A 20,821-nucleotide genomic window follows, 5' to 3' on the forward strand; every position below is an offset into this window, starting at 1 on the left:
TCTGCCCCCGGCATGTGGACGCTGTCAGAGGTACTTAACTGAAATATACTCAGAGTCGCAAAGTGATTTCATGCTCTTTATTCAGCTCATAGTGGTGAGGAGGAAAGAATGAATGTCCCCTCAAAGTATCTGCTTTATATACATTATTTACACAATGGGCTGCACATGATTGGCTAATTCCGGAATTCTACTGTAAGCCAATCAGGTTGTGGATTCACTTCTATCTGGAGCATGATTGGGTGGTTCCTGCCAACCAATCATACTGCTGCATTGTTCTAGGACCAATCAGACTGCTGCTTCTGAATCCTATTGTTCTAGGACCAATCAGACTGCTGCCTTTTGGATCCTATTGTTCTAGGACCAATCAGACTGCTGCAGTTTGGATCCTATTCAACTCAGTACATAACATTAACCATGCTCTTTACACACTTGGTTACTTTGTTGTACGAAAGATCAAAAGTTACCAAAGTATTCCATCTGTGTACCACAGTCAAGCAGAGTTGTTTACAACTGCAAAGGACCTTTGGGAGATGGTATGATTGTGCAGCAGCTCATAAGATTGGGTTTGAAGCCAAATCCTATTGGCACAGCGGCCCCTACAGGCATCCCTGCTACAGGCAGGGCATTTGTCTGGTTCTGGTAGGAAGGGTATTTGGCCACCTCATGAGAAGAGAAGACTCCCTGGAAAAGACCCTGATGTTGGGAAAGATTGGGGGTACAAGGAGAAGGGGACGACAGAGGACGAGATGGTTGGACAGTGTTCTTGAAGCTACCAACATGAGTTTGACCAAACTGTTGGAGGCAGTGGAAGACAGGAGTGCCTGGCATGCTCTGGTCCATGGGGTCACGAAGAGTCGGACACGACTAAACGACTAAACAACAACAACTGCAAGGAGTGAGCCCAGAGATAATGTTGACCTGTCTACCAGATTTGGGTGGATCATTTTGTTTGGATAGAAGTCTAGTTTTTTTTATGACCAGCTGTGTTTGAGGTCATCCTTTGGCCCACTGGCCTTCCTGGCATGAATGCTGGGGTCCAAAATGAGTCCGGAAGGGCTTTTCTATGGCCAGCCTACCTTCCTTGCAAAGACAGGGCCTTTCATTCTGCCCCACCACTTTGTCCTACTTGGCAGAGGTCGGTGGCCAATGGAGGATGTTACCCATGCTAGGAAAAGCCATTGCCAGAGAAAGCCTTGGAGGCTGCATTCCTAGCCTGGCATATCAGAAGTAAAGTTGGCCATCAGTGTAGCAATTTTATCCATTACTTTTGAGGAGACTTCAATGGGTTAAAGCTGAAACATGATGTGTATTTTCCACATGAGAAAACAAATGATTTCAGCTTGGGAATTGGCAGAATGAAAATAACAAGACGCTTCAGTGTTCATTTTGTAAGGAATTAGAAAAGAAACCCAATCCAATGAAGAACAACCACACATTTACAATATCCCTAGAACTTAATGCTGACTTATTTGTTTACTGTTTGTGCACTGTCATGCACTTGCATAGCCATCGATGGCAGCTTCGTTCCATACAAATTTGGCAAATTTTGAGGGCAATGTGATGCCTGTGTCTATTCCCATATCTAATGTTTTGTTGACAGAGATTTGATTTGTCTTGCATCTCATCAGCAGATGGTCTTTTATATAGAACACATGGGAATTTGTTGCTCTTTCAGTGTGATTTGTTGGATTATCGGGGGACAGGGGAGTGTTTTAATGATTCTGAGAATTGCAAATGATGCTACATTCGCAATGCATTCGAATTCATTCAGCACAGCAATGTAGAACTCTATTTTGGTACCCAGGCTTGTTAGTTAATCGTGTGTCTGTGTGTGTGTGTGTGTGTGTGAGTGAACTTTTGAAGTGGTTGGTAATCGCTATCACAAAGGAGGCCGTCAAAATAGCACACAAGGCATCTGCCAAATTGTGCACATTGGTGGAAGAGGTTTGAAAGCTCAGCACAAGTCAAATGGACATTACTGGATTCTTTTAGTGAGGGTCTTCCATGTCATTCAGAGGTCGTGTGTTTATGCTTTGCATATGGAAGATCCCAGCTTCAAGACCCAAGATCTCCAATTAGCAGAATTTCAGGTAGTGACACTGGAAAGTCTTAGGCCCTAGAGGACTCTGGCAGTCAGAGGGCATAGTCCTGGCCTGCGTAGACCCATGACACTGTCCCAGTATAAATCAGCTTCATAAGTTCACATAGAACTTCTCCTTGTATGGTACAAGTTATTTCTGCTCCTTAAACATGGCAGGGTTGTGACATAGCAAAGAATGTTCCCATGTGGCTCTCCTTCTTCTGCATGTTTTGCATTTTACTGGAGCAGTGGTTTTCAACCAATGTGCCATGGCACTCTGGGGTGCAATGAGTGATGATCAGGGGTGCCACGGGCAACACTGGCTTCTCTCTCTCTCTCCTTCCCTCCCTCCTCTGATGCCCTCTTGTGTCTCTGCCTCCCAAAGGCTTGCAACCCTACTGTTTGTTTCAGTAGGGTTCAGACAGGAGTCTTTCTCAACGCCGCCCAGAGATGACAGGGAATGAACATGCATGTCCTCTACCATCAAGTAATAGCAACAGCAAAACCCGTCCCTTCCTGTGTTGTGCAGATTAACAAAAGCAATACTCCTGGCAAACTGGGAATATCCCTTCGCTCCCCCAAGTTTAGTATATTCCACCATTCTTCAGCAGAGTTTCGTTTTCTTTGAGAAAAATAAGTGGCTCACGTAACTGCAGACTAAGCTTTAATAATACTGTAACAAAATAGCATAATGACAGAAACTAGGCAAGAAGCAAGAAGCAGCAGTTGGACAGGCATTCTTAATTGAACATAACGGAACACATTGAAGGGAGAGGCTGATTCCAGGGCAAAACACACAAGCCCCGCCCACCAGATACCAAGCTCCCTTACTGTGCAATTTAGGCCCCAATGTTTTTCTTACATTCTGAGGGTTGGAGGCTGGGATAAGTTAACAACTTAAGCCGTCCAAATACAGTGGTACTTCAGGTTAAGAACTTAATTCATTCTGGAGGTCCATTCTTAACCTGAAACTGTTCTTAACCTGAGGTACCACTTTAGCTAATGGGGCCTCCCACTGCCACCACGCTGCCAGAGCACGATTTCTGTTCTCATCCTGAAGCAAAGTTCTTAACCCAAGGTACTATTTCTGGGTTAGCGGAGTCTGTAACCTGAAGCATCTGTAACCTGAAGCACCCAAGGTACCACTGTATTCAACAATCAAATGTGGTTCATGCAGTTTTATAACACACCTGTTTTCCCCTCTTTCAGCTCATTCAGAAGCTGACAGACGTAGCAGAGGAATGCCAGAACAGTCAGTTGAAGAAACTGAAAGAGATTTGTGAAAGGTAAGGCATGCTGTAAGTAAACGAAACCTTTGTATTTAAAGTTGCAATCCTAAAGCACTACAGAGCAAGCCCCACTGAAGACAGAGGGGCCCAAGTAAATATGCATATTCCTGCTTTCTCAGACTTAACTTTGCCTTAAAAAGAGAAAAAGGGTTTTCTTTTTGTTGCAGGGAAAAGAAGGAGTTGAAGAAAAAGATGGACAAAAAGAGGCAAGAAAAAATCACAAAGGATAAAAGTCAAGTGGATGAGTAAGTGTGGCCTTCAACTATTAATCATTAAGGGAGTCCCCTTTTCAGGGGCATTTGACAATATACTGTACATAAGCTATGAGTCTGTTCACACAAAGCATGCTGTGAACACAGATGGACTGTTGTCAGTAATGGGAATTTAGTAATGGATTTATTTCTGCTTTTGGCATCCCACATCCCTTTGGCCCAAGGTTGGTAACATTTTAGAAATCCAACTCTGTAAAACACATGCACACATGCGCATACGCACGCACACAGAGTGACATGCATGCTGACATTTGAAGTCCATCCTCTTTAACCATGATCATAATAAAAGGTAAAGGTACCCCTGCCCATACGGGCCAGTCTTGACAGACTCTAGGGTTGTGCGCTCATCTCACTCTAGAGGCCGGGAGCCAGCGTTGTCTGCAGGCACTTCCGGGTCACGTGGCCAGCGTGACAAAGCTGCTCTGGGGAACCGGCACCAGAGCAGCACAAGGAAACGCCGTTTACCTTCCCGCTATAAAGCGGTACCTATTTATCTACTTGCACTTAAGGGTGCTTTCGAACTGCTAGGTGGGCAGGAGCTGGGACCAAACGACGGGAGCTCACCCCGCCACGGGGATTCGAACCGCCAACCATGCAATCGGCAAGTCCTAGGCGCTGAGGTTTTACCCACAGTGCCACCCGCGTCCCCAGAATGATCATAATAGGCTACCCTAAACCAAGTCCCAAATCCAAATGAAGTTGGCAGTGACTAAATTGCACTAAAAGCAATGGAACCACCTTATTGCAGTGAACTGAAGTGCCATTGCTTTTCAGTTGCAACTGAATTTAACTAGATCCAAACTAAAGAGTGCTTTCAAGAAATATCTGCATTTTGACAGGCATTGAAAATAAGTTCCATAGTGGCTCTTGAAGCAACGGAAAATGTTAATAAAAGAGTTTGGGGAAGGGGTCAGTTAACAAGTTAAGCCCATCTCTTCTCTTACAAAATGACGCTGCATTGGTTTTATAATATCTCTCCTACCTAATTATCTCACTGGCATGTTTAACTGGGATAAGATGGATCCCTACAGAGAGAATCCAATAAAGATGATGAGCAAATGCCCAGACCCACCTTTTTGTGACCTTCCTACAAAAACAAAAAGTTATTTAAAAGCAAAACACAATCAGATGTCTACAATTCAACATAAAACCAACAAAACAACGGAAAAGCAAAAGCACAGCAGTCAGAACAAAACCAAGGAAAACAGTATTCAAAAACAGTATACAGTCCTGACTCAAAGGTTTATTTGAATCAGGATTGTTTTAACTCAGACATATGGAAACTCGGCCCTCCAGATGTTTTGGGACTACAGTTCCCATCATCCCTGACCACTGGTCCTGTTAGCTAGCTAACCCCCATCATCCCTAGCTAACAGGACCAGTGGTCAGGGATAATGGGAACTGTCGTCCCAAAACATCTGGAGGGCCGAGTTTGCCTATGCCTGTTTTCTAAAAGAGAATGGTGGAAGGGTGCCAGCTGAACATTCTTGAGGAAAGATCTCCAGATCATTTGAGCCATTACTGAAAAGGTTCTGGTTCCCATTCTGGAAGAGACCCACAAATTGCTTCATCCCACAGATGAGCTACCAACATATTAATGCTCAGTGGCACTTAAGACTGCATAAAAATCCAAAACCAAAATCCAAGTGTCAGTTTCATCTATCAATCTCTATGTGGATATAAAAGGACTAAAAATGAAATGGAAAATCACTTTAAACAAAAGAAAGAAGCAAGAAGGTATAACACAAAAAAGGGCAATGTATTTCTAATTAAACCTGGCATCCAGAGTCCCGCTGATTTAAATGGGAGATGGATTGCTCTCGTAAATATTTTAAGCTGTAACCTTGAAGAAAATAATAACCTGCAGTGACATAGGAGAGTAATGGCATCAACATTTTGGCAAGCGAGGAACAGAAGGCTACAAACATCAAAGAGCTGTTGATGAAGACAGACACGAGGCATTCAGTCTCAACAGAACAGTGCAAAGAATAGCATGTTGGGAATTATTGTGACTAGGCGATAAAAAAATGACTTTCTGTTCAAGATTAGGTGTGATATTTTATAGGATTGCTGTGAGCATGTAATTGTTCAAAAAGATTGGAAGGCTTATAAAGGAAGCCTAGCAACATCAATTGGTTCATGACATGGTCTATAGATGCATTCTACAGTGTCACTGCTGAAGCTAAGCAGGGTCTGGTCATGGATGGAATAATTAAACATTTACACATTTATGCATAAAATTCATTGTTTCAAGATGTCTGCTGGCTGCCATCTTGAACTGGGAAGCTCTAGCAACACTTGACTATCTCTAGCAATGTTGGAAAGGGAGGGTTATTGTTTTGCTGTTTTGTTTTACTCTTTTACTTGTTTTTATCATGTATTTTATTCTGTGAACTGCCCTGAGATCTTATGATGAAAGACAGTATATAAATCAAAGAAAGAAATTGCAGCTTTAATGGATGAATTCAAAACCACTTTTCTAGTAACGTATGCACAATTGTGGGGGGGTGACTATTGACCTAGTAAAGATGGATTCTGTTAAGACATACAATAATTGAAAGTTCTATGACCTCACATTACCTCTTCTCCTCTGTATGTTTGTGTTATATAAGGTAGTTAGCTATTTGCTTAGTGGAATTGGGCCGGCATGGTTAAATTTCAAGGAAAAGAAATACTGTTGATTAAGATTGCACAGAACAATAAGCTGACTAGTGCAGAGTCGCTGGATATTGTTCAGAAGACTTTCCCATTCAAATAACTGCCAAGTATGAGATGTACAAAACACTTATTCTCAAGTGCTAGGCTATTTCCAATGAAATTTCCAACTTAAACTTTGGTCAGTAGCAGTCCCTATGGGACCCATACGATCCCTAGCATTTTCTACAGGGAGGACCTAAAGAGAATGTGGCTATAGCTCACAATGCACAAAACATGAATTTTCTGTACAGTGGTACCTCGGAGTACCACTTAATTCGTTCCAAAGGTCTGTTCTTAACCTGAAACTGTTCTTAACCTGAAGCACCACTTTAGCTAATGGGGCCTCCTCTTGCCGCCGTGCTGCCAGAGCACGATTTCTGTTCTCATCCTGAAGCAAAGTTCTTAACCTGAGGCACTATTTCTGGGTTAGTGGGGTCTGTAACCTAAAGCGTATGTAACCTGAAGCGTATGTAACCCGAGGTACCACTGTACTCAAATAAAGGACTCTACTGAAAGGTGGGGAAATGTTTATGATGAGTGAAATCACCTGGTCCACTCCAGAAAACTTTGGAACATACTGGAATGAATACATCCCTCTTTGTCCAAACTCTAGAATCTAGAATGATTGTGCTATTCACTTTGTGCATGGCATAGGCCAAAGGTTGGGAACCTACAGCCTTTTAGAGGTTGCTGGACTAAACCTTGGAGCATCTTTGACCACACTGGCTGGGGCTGATGGGGGGTTGGAGACCAGTGGGTTCTTCATCCCTGGTGTGGACTTCCTTGTTCATGATTTGAGGCTGTTACACAGTAAAGAGTCATCTCCTTGCCTTCTCTGAAAGCTTTTAGGCATGTGAGGTGAAGCCTAGTACAGCCTGGCAACATCCTTCTGCCACTTTAAGCCCTGCCTTGCGGTGTAGTGAAGGGAGCAGTGATGACACCTTGTTACGTGTGCTGGATCTGGGGGTAACCCGGGTAACCCGGTCCAGGTACGGTCCTGAATCCAAGGGTTCCGTGAGGAGTCAGTCCGACAGGGCTAAGGCAGGACACGAGGCAGGAAACCAGGCAAGGTCAGGCACAGGATCACAGGCAGGTTCTGACAAACAGCAATGTTGCTCCCGCAACCTGGGGTGGGGGTCCAGCAGCCTTTTATCTCTGTCGGGGTAACGGCCGGTCATGATCCCCCGGTGACTCACCTCCCTGTCTCGCCTGAAGGCAAGCACTCCTCCTGCAAGTACTCAGGTCTCTCCTTCTCTCAGACCTCAGTCTCTGCAGCTCGGGAGATGTCGGTGGGTTACTAGACCCAGAGGCTGCCTCAGTCTCTCCTGACCCAGTTGGTAGTGGAGCAGCTGTAAGTGATTGCCCAGTTGAAGGCAACGAGGTAATCCCCGCATCTGGAGCCAGAGCAGGCTCAGGCCCCTGACTCGGCCCAGCTGGTGCTTGTTGCAAGGGAACCTGTGCAGACTGGGGCTCTCCAGAATCAGGCCCCAGACTAGGTTCAGATGCCGCCTGGGGCAAAGGATCCGGTGCAGACTGAGACTCCTCTGGCTCCGAGCCCAAGCCCGAGTCCCAGGCCATCAGACTACGTTTGACTTGTGCTGAATCCATCAGAATAGGGCAGGTTCTGTGGTAGAGTGCAGCCTCAATCCTAACTGGGACAGAACTCTGTTCCATCCCTGCAGAAGATAAGGTGGGAGAGAGATAATAGGTTCAAGAAGAGTTGCTTGGTGTAAAACAGTGGTGGGGAACCCAACTGTCTCTAGGTGCAGTTATTAGACTCCAGTCTCAGCCACCAAGGTCAAAGGTCAGGGATGATGGGAGCTATAGTTCAAGAGGGCTATGGGTTTCCCTGTCCATGGTGCTGAAATGTTTCTGAGGCACGCCTGCAATTTCTTTCCTCACACATTAAGAACCGATATGACCTTTCTATTCACAAGGTTTGTGTGGTCCACTTGTGGTCTCTGGTCAAACCACTTCTAATGCAGAACATAATGTGTGGCTTCTGGGCTGTCTGGTTTTTATTTTCCCTTATTTAGTTAAAGTAATGTACAAAGAATTTGTGAGAAGGATCTTTGTGGCAGAAGCTAGCAAATTATGCATTAATAATGCCAGTTAAAAATTAATGACATGGAATCAGTAGTTTTTAATCTTGCTCCCAGGGAGAAGACAGAAATGATTCGATCATATATTCAGGAGGTGGTGCAATACATTAAAAGGGTGAGTCCGCTGCATACAAGTTCATCAAAACTTTCTGTATTTGCATATGGCATGAAGATAACATTCCGGTACTTATATTGGTTTACACGGAGTAATAATGCTAGAACAATGAAACTGATGTTTGTCATTTGAAAAGAGATATCTTGCATTTATGATTCCTTGCAATGCTACATTTTTAGTAAACTTGGTTTGCCATCTTCTGTAGAATTACCAAGAGCCACTTTGAATATTATCTTGCTGTGCAGGAGTCAAGTGTTTCCCCATGACAATATCACATCTGAAATGTGAAGGAATGTTGTAAAGTTTATCAGCTGTGTTTCAGATCTGATGTTGCAGAGGAACAGAAAGTGTGGAGAATTTAAAAAATCCTCTTCCTGCAGGTAAGGTAATGTCTCAAAGCTGTTCTAAGAAATCTGAGCAGAGTCCCCTTCCAGCATTTACAATACATTGCAAAATGTTGTCACGGGAAATTGAATGTAAGGGCTCATGATGGCAAATGACCTGGTTTGATTCCATGGAGGCAGACACAAGTCAAGTTTGGCGCTTCTCATAGTATGTCATGAGCAGGCTGGGAGCATGGCCTGCTGCACCTTGAAATCACACACCTGGTGCTACCTTCCTCCCTCCCTGGCTCCCCAATGACCTAGTGACTTTCCTGATGGCAAGGGAGACAGCGGAGGTAGCCAAAGAGCATCCATTTCTGCTGGAAAGAACAGCATGACACTGTTTGCATCAATTTCAGCCGGAGAGAAGGTATTTCCAAGAATTGGGGGTCAGTTTCCCAGCTAAAAACTGATGCAACGGCCATCATTTCCTCACCAGGAATGGTGAAACAGGCAGTCCCAGACCCAGCAGAATGGATGCTTGGCTTTGGATCAGCATAGGTATTTGGAGGAGCTATAGCTGAGGCTTCACAAGTTAGCCATTGTGCATTATACACACACGCATGTAACACGGAGCTGATGGCTGTTTTTTGTGAACAAAAGTACCATTGAGAGGGATAAGTTTGAGCAGAGCAGTAGTGGGTAGCGAGCAGGTGTTTATTCCTTTCTCCACTGCTCCAGATCCTTCCCAGAGACTTGTCCTCCTGTGAGATTCCACGGGTGGGTTTGCCTGTGTTTCAACTCACTGGGGCAGGAGAAGGGGCAGTGACATTACAGGAAGATCAGAAATGACTGTCAGAGATAGAGTTGAATGCTCCCTATCAGATGCTTTCTTGCATCACTCATAAAGCCCTCCCGAAGCTGCTCTTCTTCAGAAAAAGTAGCCTTTCTAGGTTTGTGCTGCAGTTTTAGAGGCTTAGTGAATAAAGCTTTAGCCAGAGTCTCACTCCCATTCTTGTGAAATGCATGAAGGTTTGAAATTGACTATTGAGTGGCAGATGATCAATAGGTAACAGGGAGAGAGCAACGATGCTAGGGCCAATGAACAGAAAATTCTGTTCAAGTGAGTATGGCATGCATGCCAATTGATTCAGAAGCTGATGTCAAAAATTGCATTGCAGCATATGTGGAAGTTAGACGTACACAACAATGTTCTATAGAACATGTGTTTTTAGTTATTAAAAAAAATAACCCAAAGAAAATGTGTTGATTTGTTGGCATTCCTTTTTATTTCTCATTTCTTTCTCATTTTATTTCTTATTTCTTTCTACTTGTTATTCTTTGCTAAGAAATAAAATTAGTCCTGGCTTCATCCTTAACTGTGCAAAGCTGTCTAATTTTTTGGTGCTGGATGATGGCGTGATTAAATGCTACTATCAACTACCTATAAACTTCAGCTGTTTCTTCTAGCATTCTTAAGTGTGTTTTAAACTGCACATTTCTTGGAGGGAAAATGTAAGGTTTTAAATTAAATCTCCAAGTATACATAATATATCAATAAGCATTGTTTTGTTGAAAAACAAATCAAATATTCTACTAAGAATGCTTATGTTATACTGTTCTATCCTGGACAGAACTACTTCAGTATAGAACTGAAGAATGAAATACACATGTTTGAATGCAATAAATTGTTTGCCTGCTTTATTCCAGCTAGAAGATGCTCAAAGTAAAAGGCAGGAAAGACTTGTGGAGAAGCACAAGGAGATTCGTCAGCAAATACTGGATGAAAAGCCCAAGGTAAGGAGATTTGAGCACCATTTTTTTAAAAAAAAATTTGCTTACGGACAATGAGCCTGGTGTCAGGCTGATACTTAAGCAGGTCTCTAATTATGAATGCTAATGAAATAAATATCAGAGAAAGATGTGCAGTGCTTCATCATATGGAAAGAAAAAATATAGGCAATGTTAATGCACAAATGAGTGTGCATTTGGGGGGGGGGAATGGTATCCTACAAAAATACTGTATTTTTTGGTGGCGCTGTGGGTTAAACCACAGAGCCTAGGACTTGCCGATCAGAAGGTCGGCGGTTCGAATTCCCGCAACGGGGTGAGCTTCCGTTGCTTGGTCCCTGCTCCTGCCAACTTAGCAGTTCGAAAGCACGTCAAAGTGCAAGTAGATAAATAGGTACCGCTCCAGTGGGAAGGTAAACGGCGTTTCCGTGCGCTGCTCTGGTTCGCCAGAAGTGGCTTAAGTCATGCTGCCCACATGACCCGGAAGCTGTACGCCGGCCCCCTTGGCCAGTAAAGCAAGATGAGCGCTGCAACCCCAGAGTCGGTCACGACTGGACCTAATGGTCAGGGGTCCCTTTACCCTTTACCTTTAATGCACCATCAAATTAATGCACACCTCAATTTTCAGAACCTTGAAACCCAAAAAAGTATTTGCTGGCGAATGTAAATGTGCCATCAAATCTAATGCGCACCTTAATTTTCGCAAAGTACTTTCACCAAAAAAAGAGTGAGCATTGGATTTGAGTAAATACAGTATGTTATTTAATCTTGGTGCATGTCATTCAGTGTAAAGAATATCCTTGACCAGCAGAGGGTGCAATGCACCTGGAATTTTTTTAAGCAATGTAAAATCTCAACTTTTTCTATTCAGGAATAAGGGGTTGGTTTTTGAAGCATGCAGAAATCCTATTATTTTGTTATCTGAGGAAAGTAAAGAGTTTAGCGTCCTGCAAAAATCTCTCACAGATATGGAATATAGCATCAGAGAGCCTTGTGGCTGCAACAGACTGTAGCATGGCTACCCCTCTCAACGCCGGCAATGACATGTTTTGTGCATTGCATCTATTCTCCATCTCAGACACTGTGACGTAACTGTGCATTTGTGTTGTTTTGTTTCTCTCTTCCCCATAGACAGGACTGGTTAACAGCATTGTTTTCATTATTTCATGTAGCTTTTTCTGGCAGCTGTTAACTTGCAGGAAATTAATTCATGGCATTTTACGTTATGATTTTTGAAGAGTAAATCAATAAACAGCTTTTTAAAAGGTTTAGACTATATAGTCTCTTCACATGTTAAAATAGGTGCCAACTTTTGACTGGTTCGTTTGACACAGGGAAATTATAAAGGTAAAGGTAAAGGTACCCCTGACCATTAGGTCCAGTCACAGATGACTCTGGGGTTGCGGCGCTCATCTCACTTTATAGTCCAAGGTAGCCGGTGTTTGTCTGCAGACAGCTTCCGGGTCATGTGGCCAGCATGACTAAGCTACTTCTGGAGAACCAGAGCAGCGTATGGAAATGTCGTTTACCTTCCCGCCGGAGGGGTACCTATTTATCTACTTGCACTTGACATGCTTTCAAACTGCTAGGTTGGCAGGAGCAGGGACCGAGTAACGGGAGCTCACCCTGTCATGAGGATTCGAACCGCTGACCTTCTGATCGGCAAGCCCTAGGCTCTGTGATTTAGACCACAGCGCCACCCACAGTGGGAAATTATAGGCACCTGTTATTTCATGGAGCTTCTGATGAGCAGAATATAATTTTAAGTGGTAGATCAAAAACAGTTTTTGCTTGTTATTTCTAATGGCACAGTAATCCAGTTGCTCCAATTCCATGGAGGATATTGTTCTGGTTCACACATCCTGCTAAGTCAAACTCTTTTATCTGTAGGCTGCCTGGAATCCCTGTCAGGGGGTATTAATAAACAAACAAACAGCTTACCACAAATGTGTGGGTTCCTGGAGAAGGAATGGTGGCAACAATGGTTTTCTCCTGGTCCTCCTGTGGTGCTACTGTGAACAAAGCCATGATCTGAATTAGCAAGTTGTCTAGACCAGGATTTGTGTTTTGTCTTGCTTTAGATGAGGGATAGAGAAGAAACTTGATCCAGTTCTCATCTGAAGCCAAATCTTTCAAATTTTTCGCCATTTGAAACAATGCGAGAGCCAAAGTACAGCGAGCCTTTGAAATTCGCACTCATCTGAATTTTGCTATGCAGCCCTCCAACCGATCTCTGTTTACAAAAAAATGCATTTGTTGGGGGGAGTGTGCATAAAGATGAATGCGTTCGTGAAGATAGCATTACATTATGAGCAGTTGCTTGCAAAGATGTACACATTAGTCAAAACCGCTGGCAAAAATGAGTTCATTAAGAGAAATTCACACTAAATTGCTGAAGAATTTTTCGTGAAGATTTTTTTAAAGCACACACATACACACAAATTTCTGTGGAGTAATGTGGAGAACTAAATTTAAAATGGCAGAAATGAGAAACTGAGAGAACTGAAATTGACAAATCTTTCCATCCTTGCTCCACAAAACCATGAGCAGTAACCAGTCCTTTTTTTCTGGGGGGACACAGGGGGACACATACCCCTAAACAATTTGTGAATCTTTGTACTTTTGTGCATTTACTGTATTTATTTTTTCAGATTTGAACTATAAAATGGTGATTTTCTTGAGTCAAAATGAGAGTACCCCTAAACATTTTTTAAAGAAAAAAAGCACTGGCAGTAACTAAGGTACTGCAACAGCAAGATCACTGGGGAGGGACACAGTGGTCGCAATCTCATCTTTGGGAACCCACATTCCTGTGTGTTCACCCTAAGTCATGCTTTGCCATACCCAGCTAGTCCACGACCATTTTGCAAATGCAGACAATTATCTTGAACCCAGCTTTAGGTTTATTTTCTATCAGTGGGTGGGGGGGATACCAGCAGGAACTGCATGTACAGACTCTTGTGCAAGTCTGCTGTTGGTTTAAAATTGGGACCAGCTAGCCTATGAAAAGCAGTGGACAACAACTGGTTTGGACAAACATTCTGAACTGAGTATATTTTAAAAGCAAGGTATCCAGAAAACTATGTGGAAGTTTTGTGGATTTCCAAGACTGTGGTGCAGACAAGTGGGCAGCAGAAATAAAACAACAGGTTTTGCCCATCTCTTGGCTAGATGTTTAACCAAATTGCTTGATGTTATGTTTCGCAAGTTGTTTTGTCTTGAGAGATGCATTTATATAATAGAATCATAGGTTCCCAATTACTGTTGTTGTGAATTTAATGAATATATTTCAACATTAAATCTTCTCCTTACTGTTTGTGCCTCAGCAAAGTCACAGCAGACATCATTTTTTGCAGCTAAGCATCTTGGCATCACGTGACAAAATGTATTATCCAGTACCCATTCAGTACATGTTACACAGGTTCCTTAAGAAAGACATGTCAGGGTGCAGTACAACTTTAGGAAACCTTCCTACACAGGGTTACTTACGTAGGCAATCTTCATGTCTAATCGTTCTCTGCAAAGCTTGTGTATGACATGTGATAAGAATAAAACAATGGAAACAATGGAATGGGTAGACAGTAACCTACATTATTTATTTGGCTCTTGTTTGTTTCAGTTCCAATTGGCGTGCAATTCAGTAATGCAATATGAAATGTGAGCACTTAAATTTCATGCATTTATAAGGTTGCAATCCAAACTGCTGACTGGCTAGGTTGCAAGGGAGGTCCACCAATGCAGAAGACCTCAACACACCTGCAGGAACGCCCCCCCCCCCAATATGGAGTTTTGCAAGGCTGGCAAAAAAAACACTGGATCCTGGGCCATCCCTGCTGCCACCCCATGGTGGCAACAGACCCTATCCAGGCTTCTTTGCTACACCAGCCTGGGAGCTGCTGTAGTGGAACTGCAATTTTAACTCCTCCTCATCCCTTCCATCCTGGCCAGTGCAAGTAGCACAGCTGTGATTGAGGTAGGGACACTCCTTTAGGCCCTATGGCCGCCTCCCAGGGATTCTGGATAGCTCTGTAAGATTTTAAGATGCAGCATCCTGCCAAGACAATCCACTGTAAAGTTTGTACACTCCATACTTATATGCCATTAAAATCATCCTTCATCTGGGAATTTGCATCCTCTTTCCAGCTGCTGTTCTCAACTATATATTCATATGCATCCTTCTAGCAGTCGACTGGTGTTTTGCTTTAGCCCTTTGGTTAGGATTAGGGCACAACTGGACAACACATCAGGAGATCTGGGATCCCGTGTCCCTACTTTTTCTTGAAAGGGTCAATGCAACTGCAGAGTACCCTGCTTTGAATTGGAGTTATGGCATTAGAGAAAGGACTTAACTATTTCCCCTGTTCTTCAACATGCTTCTCTCCCCATTCCCCTTGGGCAAAATATTCAGGACCCCATCCCTCCCCAGTGGGGTAAGGTAAGGTAAAGGTACCCCTGCCCGTACGGGCCAGTCTTGCCAGACTCTAGGGTTGTGCGCTCATCTCACTCTATAGGCCGGGAGCCAGCGCTGTCCGCAGACACTTCCGGGTCACGTGGCCAGCGTGACAAGCTGCATCTGGCAAACCAGTGCAGCACACGGAACGCCATTTACCTTCCAGCTGGTAAGCGGTCCCTATTTATCTACTTGCACCCGGAGGTGCTTTCGAACTGCTAGGTTGGCAGGCGCTGGGACCGAACGACGAGAGCGCACCCCGCCGTGGGGATTCGAGCCGCCGACCATGCGATCGGCAAGTCCTAGGCGCTGAGGTTTTACCCACAGCGCCACCCGCGTCCCTTTTACCCCAGTGGGGTAAAAGCACCTAAAAGGACAATTTTGAGAGAGGGGAAACTCTTAACTCCTAATCCACCTTTCCTCCACTCATTACAGCCTCCACTTGTTACTTTTCAGGGGAAATCGCATGGTACACTCTGACATGTATAGTTTGACTCAGATGTATTCCCCTGGAGCTTGATTGGCAATAACTCAAGGTATCTCTGAGGCTCTTGTACCTGCTATGATCTGGTCTACTCAGAAAATGCATTACCTAAATACAGTTCAGGAACCTAGAGCTACGTATCTATCTGAAACGTCTTTCACCTGTCACCTCTTGATGTCCAAACAGCTGTTTCAACTATCCTATTTTTAGTGTACCTGTCGAGCAGCCTAGAGGTGTCCTCTAACTGTAATTGCCTCCCTGCTTGTGCAGATATTAGAAATTCAATAATCCAGGAGACAGTTTCCTTATATAGATGCCTGAAGGAGTATAAGGACACATTCTTCTGCATCTCTGTGACACAGCAAACACTTGTGGAAATATAAATCTTGGTCTAGTGCTATTTAATATACTCGTTAACAAGGGGATAAAAAGTACAGAACTCAGATTTGCAAGTAATGCCAAACCGAGAGAGGCTGAAAGTGCTTTGCAACGACAGGGCCACAAACAAATATTTATCTTGATAAACTGGGGGGGGGGGGGGAATTGGCAGAAATAAAAAGGGTTACATTTAACGAGCATAAATACAGCGTTCTGGAGATGGGTAAAAACAAATGCATAATTGCTAGCTGGAATATGTCTTCCTAGCAAATAGCAGTGCGGAAATGGCTTCAGGGCAAGGGAGGGGGGGTCCTAGCAGATAAGATGATTGATTAGCTATGTACTGCTGTGCAAATGCCATACTGGGCTCCATGGAAAGGAGCATTATGAGTAAAACAGAGGCGATAATTCTCCCCCACCCCTCTCCCTGGCATTAGGGAGGCTTTATGTGAGTACTATGTCATTTCCAGACTTCAAAAAAGACACATAGAAGCTGGAAATAATCCAGAGCAAAGCAACAGGATTGCTTAGAGGTCTGGAGAATATCCTTTCTAAGAAGACTGAAGGAGTGGAGCTTGTTTAATATGGGGAAGAGAGGATGGGGGGCTTCACATACACAGCTGCAGTCTGTGGTGTGCTGCCAAAGAACACATTTCTCACCTTACCTGCTGTTTCCAAGAGCGAGGCCTTAATTTCTTCCTGTACTGAGACTGGCATTGGACTTCCAAGCCTGTTTACCTATAATTCCGCTGGAATCGTCTGTGGTTGCAGAGCGTGAATTTTCATTTTTTGCTTTAACTTTGTTGTGCTCCACCTTGGCTACTGTGCAGTTGAGAAGTGGCATGCAAATGGAAAAATATATTAAAAACACATACATATATATGGTTGCTTTAAATAGGACAGTAATCAGTTGTTTCTGACACCCCAGTATGGACAAGAAAGTACAGTGGATTCAAACCTTAACCCCAAAGATTTAGCCTGAATGCTACAAACAATGGTTTAATTGTAAGAGTAGGGGCTGATCATATGAAGCCATGATGGGATTCTACTACTAGGCTTCATATGGAGCAAAATTAAAAGAGCTGGCTGGATCAGGCCAATGGCCGAGTAGTCCCTCATCCTGTTTTCAGGAACCTTTGCCAGGGGAAATGTCCAAGCAAGACCTGAGTACAAGAGCACTCTCCCCTCCTGTTTCCAGCAATTGGTATTTATTATTATTAATAATACTAATTACCTGCCCTTCACCCTAAGGTCCTAAGGTGGGTTACACTATTGAAACACAATATTTAAAACAAATTAAAACAACTTTAGAAAGCATACTGTCCCCAACCATGGAAGCAGAGCATAGCTTCCGTCATGGCTAGCCACCATCATTAGACGTAAGCAGCATGTCTAGGTGCTACTTTCAGCTGTATTTCCATTGGCATCCCTAGGTGGGGTAAGGGGGCAATAATTGTATTAGGTAGGATTCCTGCTTCTGAGAGGGGAGTGTGGATGTAAGGAGGCAGTGGTACCCACCTCATTCCGTGTATGTCACAATCAGTCATGTTTCCATTCTGCTGCAGTTCAGCCTGTGCTAAAACATATGCTGCTCATCTTGCTGTCCTTTATGGTTGAAACTAATGTAATTTATCACAGAATTAATAACAGAATTGATTTCAGTGCATTTCAATGGAAGGGCAGTGTCAAAAACAATGCAGAAATAACATAATTATTTGCATAATATCTGGGGCAAAAGTCAATGGTAGTGAATACTGCTCATATGTACTTGCGTGATGTCCGTTCCTGAACTCCAGGCCAACATGAAAATTGCATGCGGGCAAAATGCAGTATGCAGTATGCAAATTGCAGCACGCAAAATACAAATGGCAGCAATTTCCTCCCCTATTTCCATTTCTAATGGAATTCTCCAGCAAACCTAGAGGGAGTTGGACTTTTTGATTCCTATTTACAGAGCAACCCTAACCACATCTACTCTGATGTAGATCTTAAAGAATTCAATGAGGCTTACTCCCAGGTGGGTAGGGTTAGGATTGCATCTTAAGACCCCTCCAGCCAGCACTTTCTAGTATGCTAAATGGACCCTTTTTATTCCATGTGTCATGGGAAAAGTTCCCTTCAAATGTTGTTGCAGTTTTGACTCTGTTTTGACTCCATTTCACTTTAGTTCTCCTGTCTCTATAGGGATTTCTGAGTTTCATCTGAACAGTGCAGATTAAGTTGCTCATGATATCTGTCAGTGGGTGGTGTTTCTCAACAAGGCCCTGGTGGCCTACAACTGGTACAAGAATTTTCCAGAGTGCATAAACTGAACAGGCCAAAAAACTATCCCACTTTGGGTCTTGCAGTTCCATTAGAGAACTATTACTTATTCCTCTTGATTTTCAGAATAGGATACAAATCATGCTACAAAATAGCTTTGGGTTTTCTCATAAAGCAGAAGAGGCATGAGAAGCTGCTGCTTTGTAACATACTGTAATTGGCAACAGAACCAAAACAACATAGGGAAAAAAATGATTAGCACAAAAGGAGAAAGGTGTTAACCATATCATTCAAAAGCAAAAGATACAGAGGTGTGTCTATGTGGTTTTGGAATGTCATACCTTGCAGTTTAACGTGGTTTATACATGATGTTTCAAATGTACACATAAATTGCAGTAGCTGTCAATAATTCATGCTTGTTCTGTATCTGAAAAGGTCATGAAAATTTCAGACGACACATACACACACACCCCAGGTTCAGAGCAAATTAATGAGTCCTGCCCCCTGCAAAAGAAAAAGAAAAAAACATTGGCTTCAGGGAAAAGGAATGATTTCTGACATGAACCTTTCATTAAATCTCATAATTGCCAAGTATAATGTACAGCGAATAATCCAGAAGTCAGGGGAAATCTTTAAAATATATTGATCTTTTTTTAGACCTCAGGCTTGTTGGCATAATTCTCCTTCCCTGTGCTAGATCAAAATACTTTCCCCCTTTTCTCCTTTGCATAATCTCATCCTTTTAAAAAAGAAATGATTGGGCTTGTAGCTAACAGGATTATCAGTCTAAAGCTCAGAAAGTGCCTACTGTGTGGTGTACATAAGTCGTTGGAAATGGATTTTAATGCTTGTTTAATGGTGGCTAAGCATGGATGCATGTGGCTGTTAGGAAATCAATAAAATCTGGAAGGTAGTATTAGGGCTGAGATTTAGGAGATTCCGGTTTGCTTCTGAACTCAGCCATTGACATTTATTCCAGCATCCAAAGCAATTGATGACAGCTTCTGGGACATGTGCTCAATTAGGCTTTAGACTTGCATTTCTTGAACACCAGCTCCCAATGTCGCATGGCGAGGTGCTTCTTAAATTGAATAGACTTCAAAAAATTAATTATAACATGGCAGTGAAGTTTTGCTGTCCACAAATGAAAAAATGCCACTAGGCCTGTCCAAATTTTCAGGAAGTCCTAAAGTAGCAGTTCTGATCTTGGCCTCTGGCATGGTTACGTTCAATTCCCCATATTCAAAATAGGAAAAATTAGTGCATACTTTACAGGGCTATTGTAGGGAGCACTTGTGCAAGAACTTTAGAGTGCCTGGATGGATGGATTTATTTGTATGAACAGGAACAAAAATACTTTGGATCATTCTGTTCAGAAATTTTTGTGTGAATGTGTGTACTCTGGCACCCACTTTAAAAACACGGATGGTGCTCCCTTTTAAACAAGGCATTTTTGAAAGTTGCTGCAGGTAGAACAACAAACAGTGGAACTTTGGTTTTCAAACATAATCCATTCCGAAAGACTGTTCGACTTCCGAAATGTTCAAAAACTGAGGATCAATGGGCTGGTTGCAAAGTCAATGGAAAGTCAATGGGGGGAAATGAAAAGTGCGCCTTGGAAGCCATTTGACTTCCAAGGCGCATTTGAAAATGGAAGCAATTACTTCTGGATTTTCAGTGTTCAGGTTCCAAATTGTTCGGTTTCCAAGACTCTCAAAAACCAAGGTTCCAATGTATTGTGAAGCAAGCACAGGATTGTCTTGTAACACAAAATGGTTGGTGAGATCTGCAGGGCAAAAGTGGAGCTAAAACCATACCTGCTCATTTCCCCCTCTAAATCCCCACAACCATTTTGTTTAACCTTTCCTTCATCCCAATGAAATCCTTACTGGAAAAGAACCACAACAACAGTATTCAGAGATGCACTGCCTCTGAGCATGGAAGTGAAGCAGCCATTGATGGACCCATCCTTTGTACATCTAACCATTTTTAAGCCATCAAAGGCAGTGGCCAACACTACAGGTGGTTCCATAAGTTTATTACTCATTTTGTGAAGCAGTACTTCTTTTGGCCCATCATGAACAGGGGTGGTCCATCCCATTTCATCACCTGAGGCAAAATGGGAAGGTGCCAGCCTGCATGTTCACTGCCTGCTACACACTGCCTGCCCCTTCGAAGCCCATGCCAAAACCTCGCTTACTGGGTCATGCGGCTGTGGCTTCCAGGTTCTGGCAAGATCTTGTAAGAGCCCCTCACCATCTCACAGGACTCTCACAAGATCTTGCCAGAACCCAGAAGCCACTGCAGCCACTTCTTGTTTTTCCATTGGTGGGGGAAAGGGACTGTCAGAACATGCCTGGGGGGCACCCGGAGCCCCCGGAATGAGACAGACATATCCAGGCATCTTCCTGATGAAGCACAGCCCGGGCCGTTCACAAATCAGTCCCGGTGCACACCAGTGACACATATAAAAAGACGTGCACGCTCACTCAGCAGAGTATAGCAGAATTGATTGTAGATCATGAGTGTGTTCATTCTAAGTATTTATTAAGCAATATATACAGGACACAGGTAGGTG

The 20,821-nt window shown here is 43.3% G+C and overlaps 1 protein-coding gene and 2 long non-coding RNA genes across 6 annotated transcripts in view; 1 reads left to right on the forward strand and 2 right to left on the reverse strand.

Moving 5' to 3' along the window:
• The window catches only part of PLCB1 (phospholipase C beta 1), a 466,407-nt gene that overhangs the window by 391,196 nt on the left and 54,390 nt on the right, over nucleotides 1-20,821 (forward strand). For all 3 annotated transcript variants that reach the window (XM_083606830.1, XM_083606829.1, XM_083606831.1), the window contains 4 exons: nucleotides 3,290-3,366; nucleotides 3,537-3,614; nucleotides 8,498-8,555; nucleotides 10,589-10,675. In XM_083606830.1, coding sequence (XP_083462956.1) covers nucleotides 3,290-3,366; nucleotides 3,537-3,614; nucleotides 8,498-8,555; nucleotides 10,589-10,675 — 300 coding nt within the window. The remainder of the gene's footprint in view (nucleotides 1-3,289; nucleotides 3,367-3,536; nucleotides 3,615-8,497; nucleotides 8,556-10,588; nucleotides 10,676-20,821) is intronic.
• The window catches only part of LOC310759588, a 283,329-nt gene that overhangs the window by 247,824 nt on the left and 14,684 nt on the right, over nucleotides 1-20,821 (reverse strand). The window lies entirely within an intron of this gene.
• On the reverse strand, nucleotides 12,318-20,010 carry LOC310759594. 2 transcript variants are annotated; one of them, XR_014546442.1, is made up of 5 exons: nucleotides 18,585-20,010; nucleotides 17,500-17,600; nucleotides 16,642-16,803; nucleotides 13,982-14,094; nucleotides 12,318-12,902 (listed from the first exon to the last, which is right to left on the reverse strand). It is a non-coding gene; the product is annotated as an uncharacterized lncRNA (long non-coding RNA). The 2 variants fall into 2 exon arrangements; XR_014546443.1 differs by having other exon boundaries at nucleotides 12,318-12,681; nucleotides 16,642-17,600.

Source organism: Podarcis filfolensis (genome assembly GCF_964270895.1).
Source record: "Podarcis filfolensis genome assembly, chromosome: 3".
Lineage (NCBI taxonomy): Eukaryota > Metazoa > Chordata > Lepidosauria > Squamata > Lacertidae > Podarcis > Podarcis filfolensis.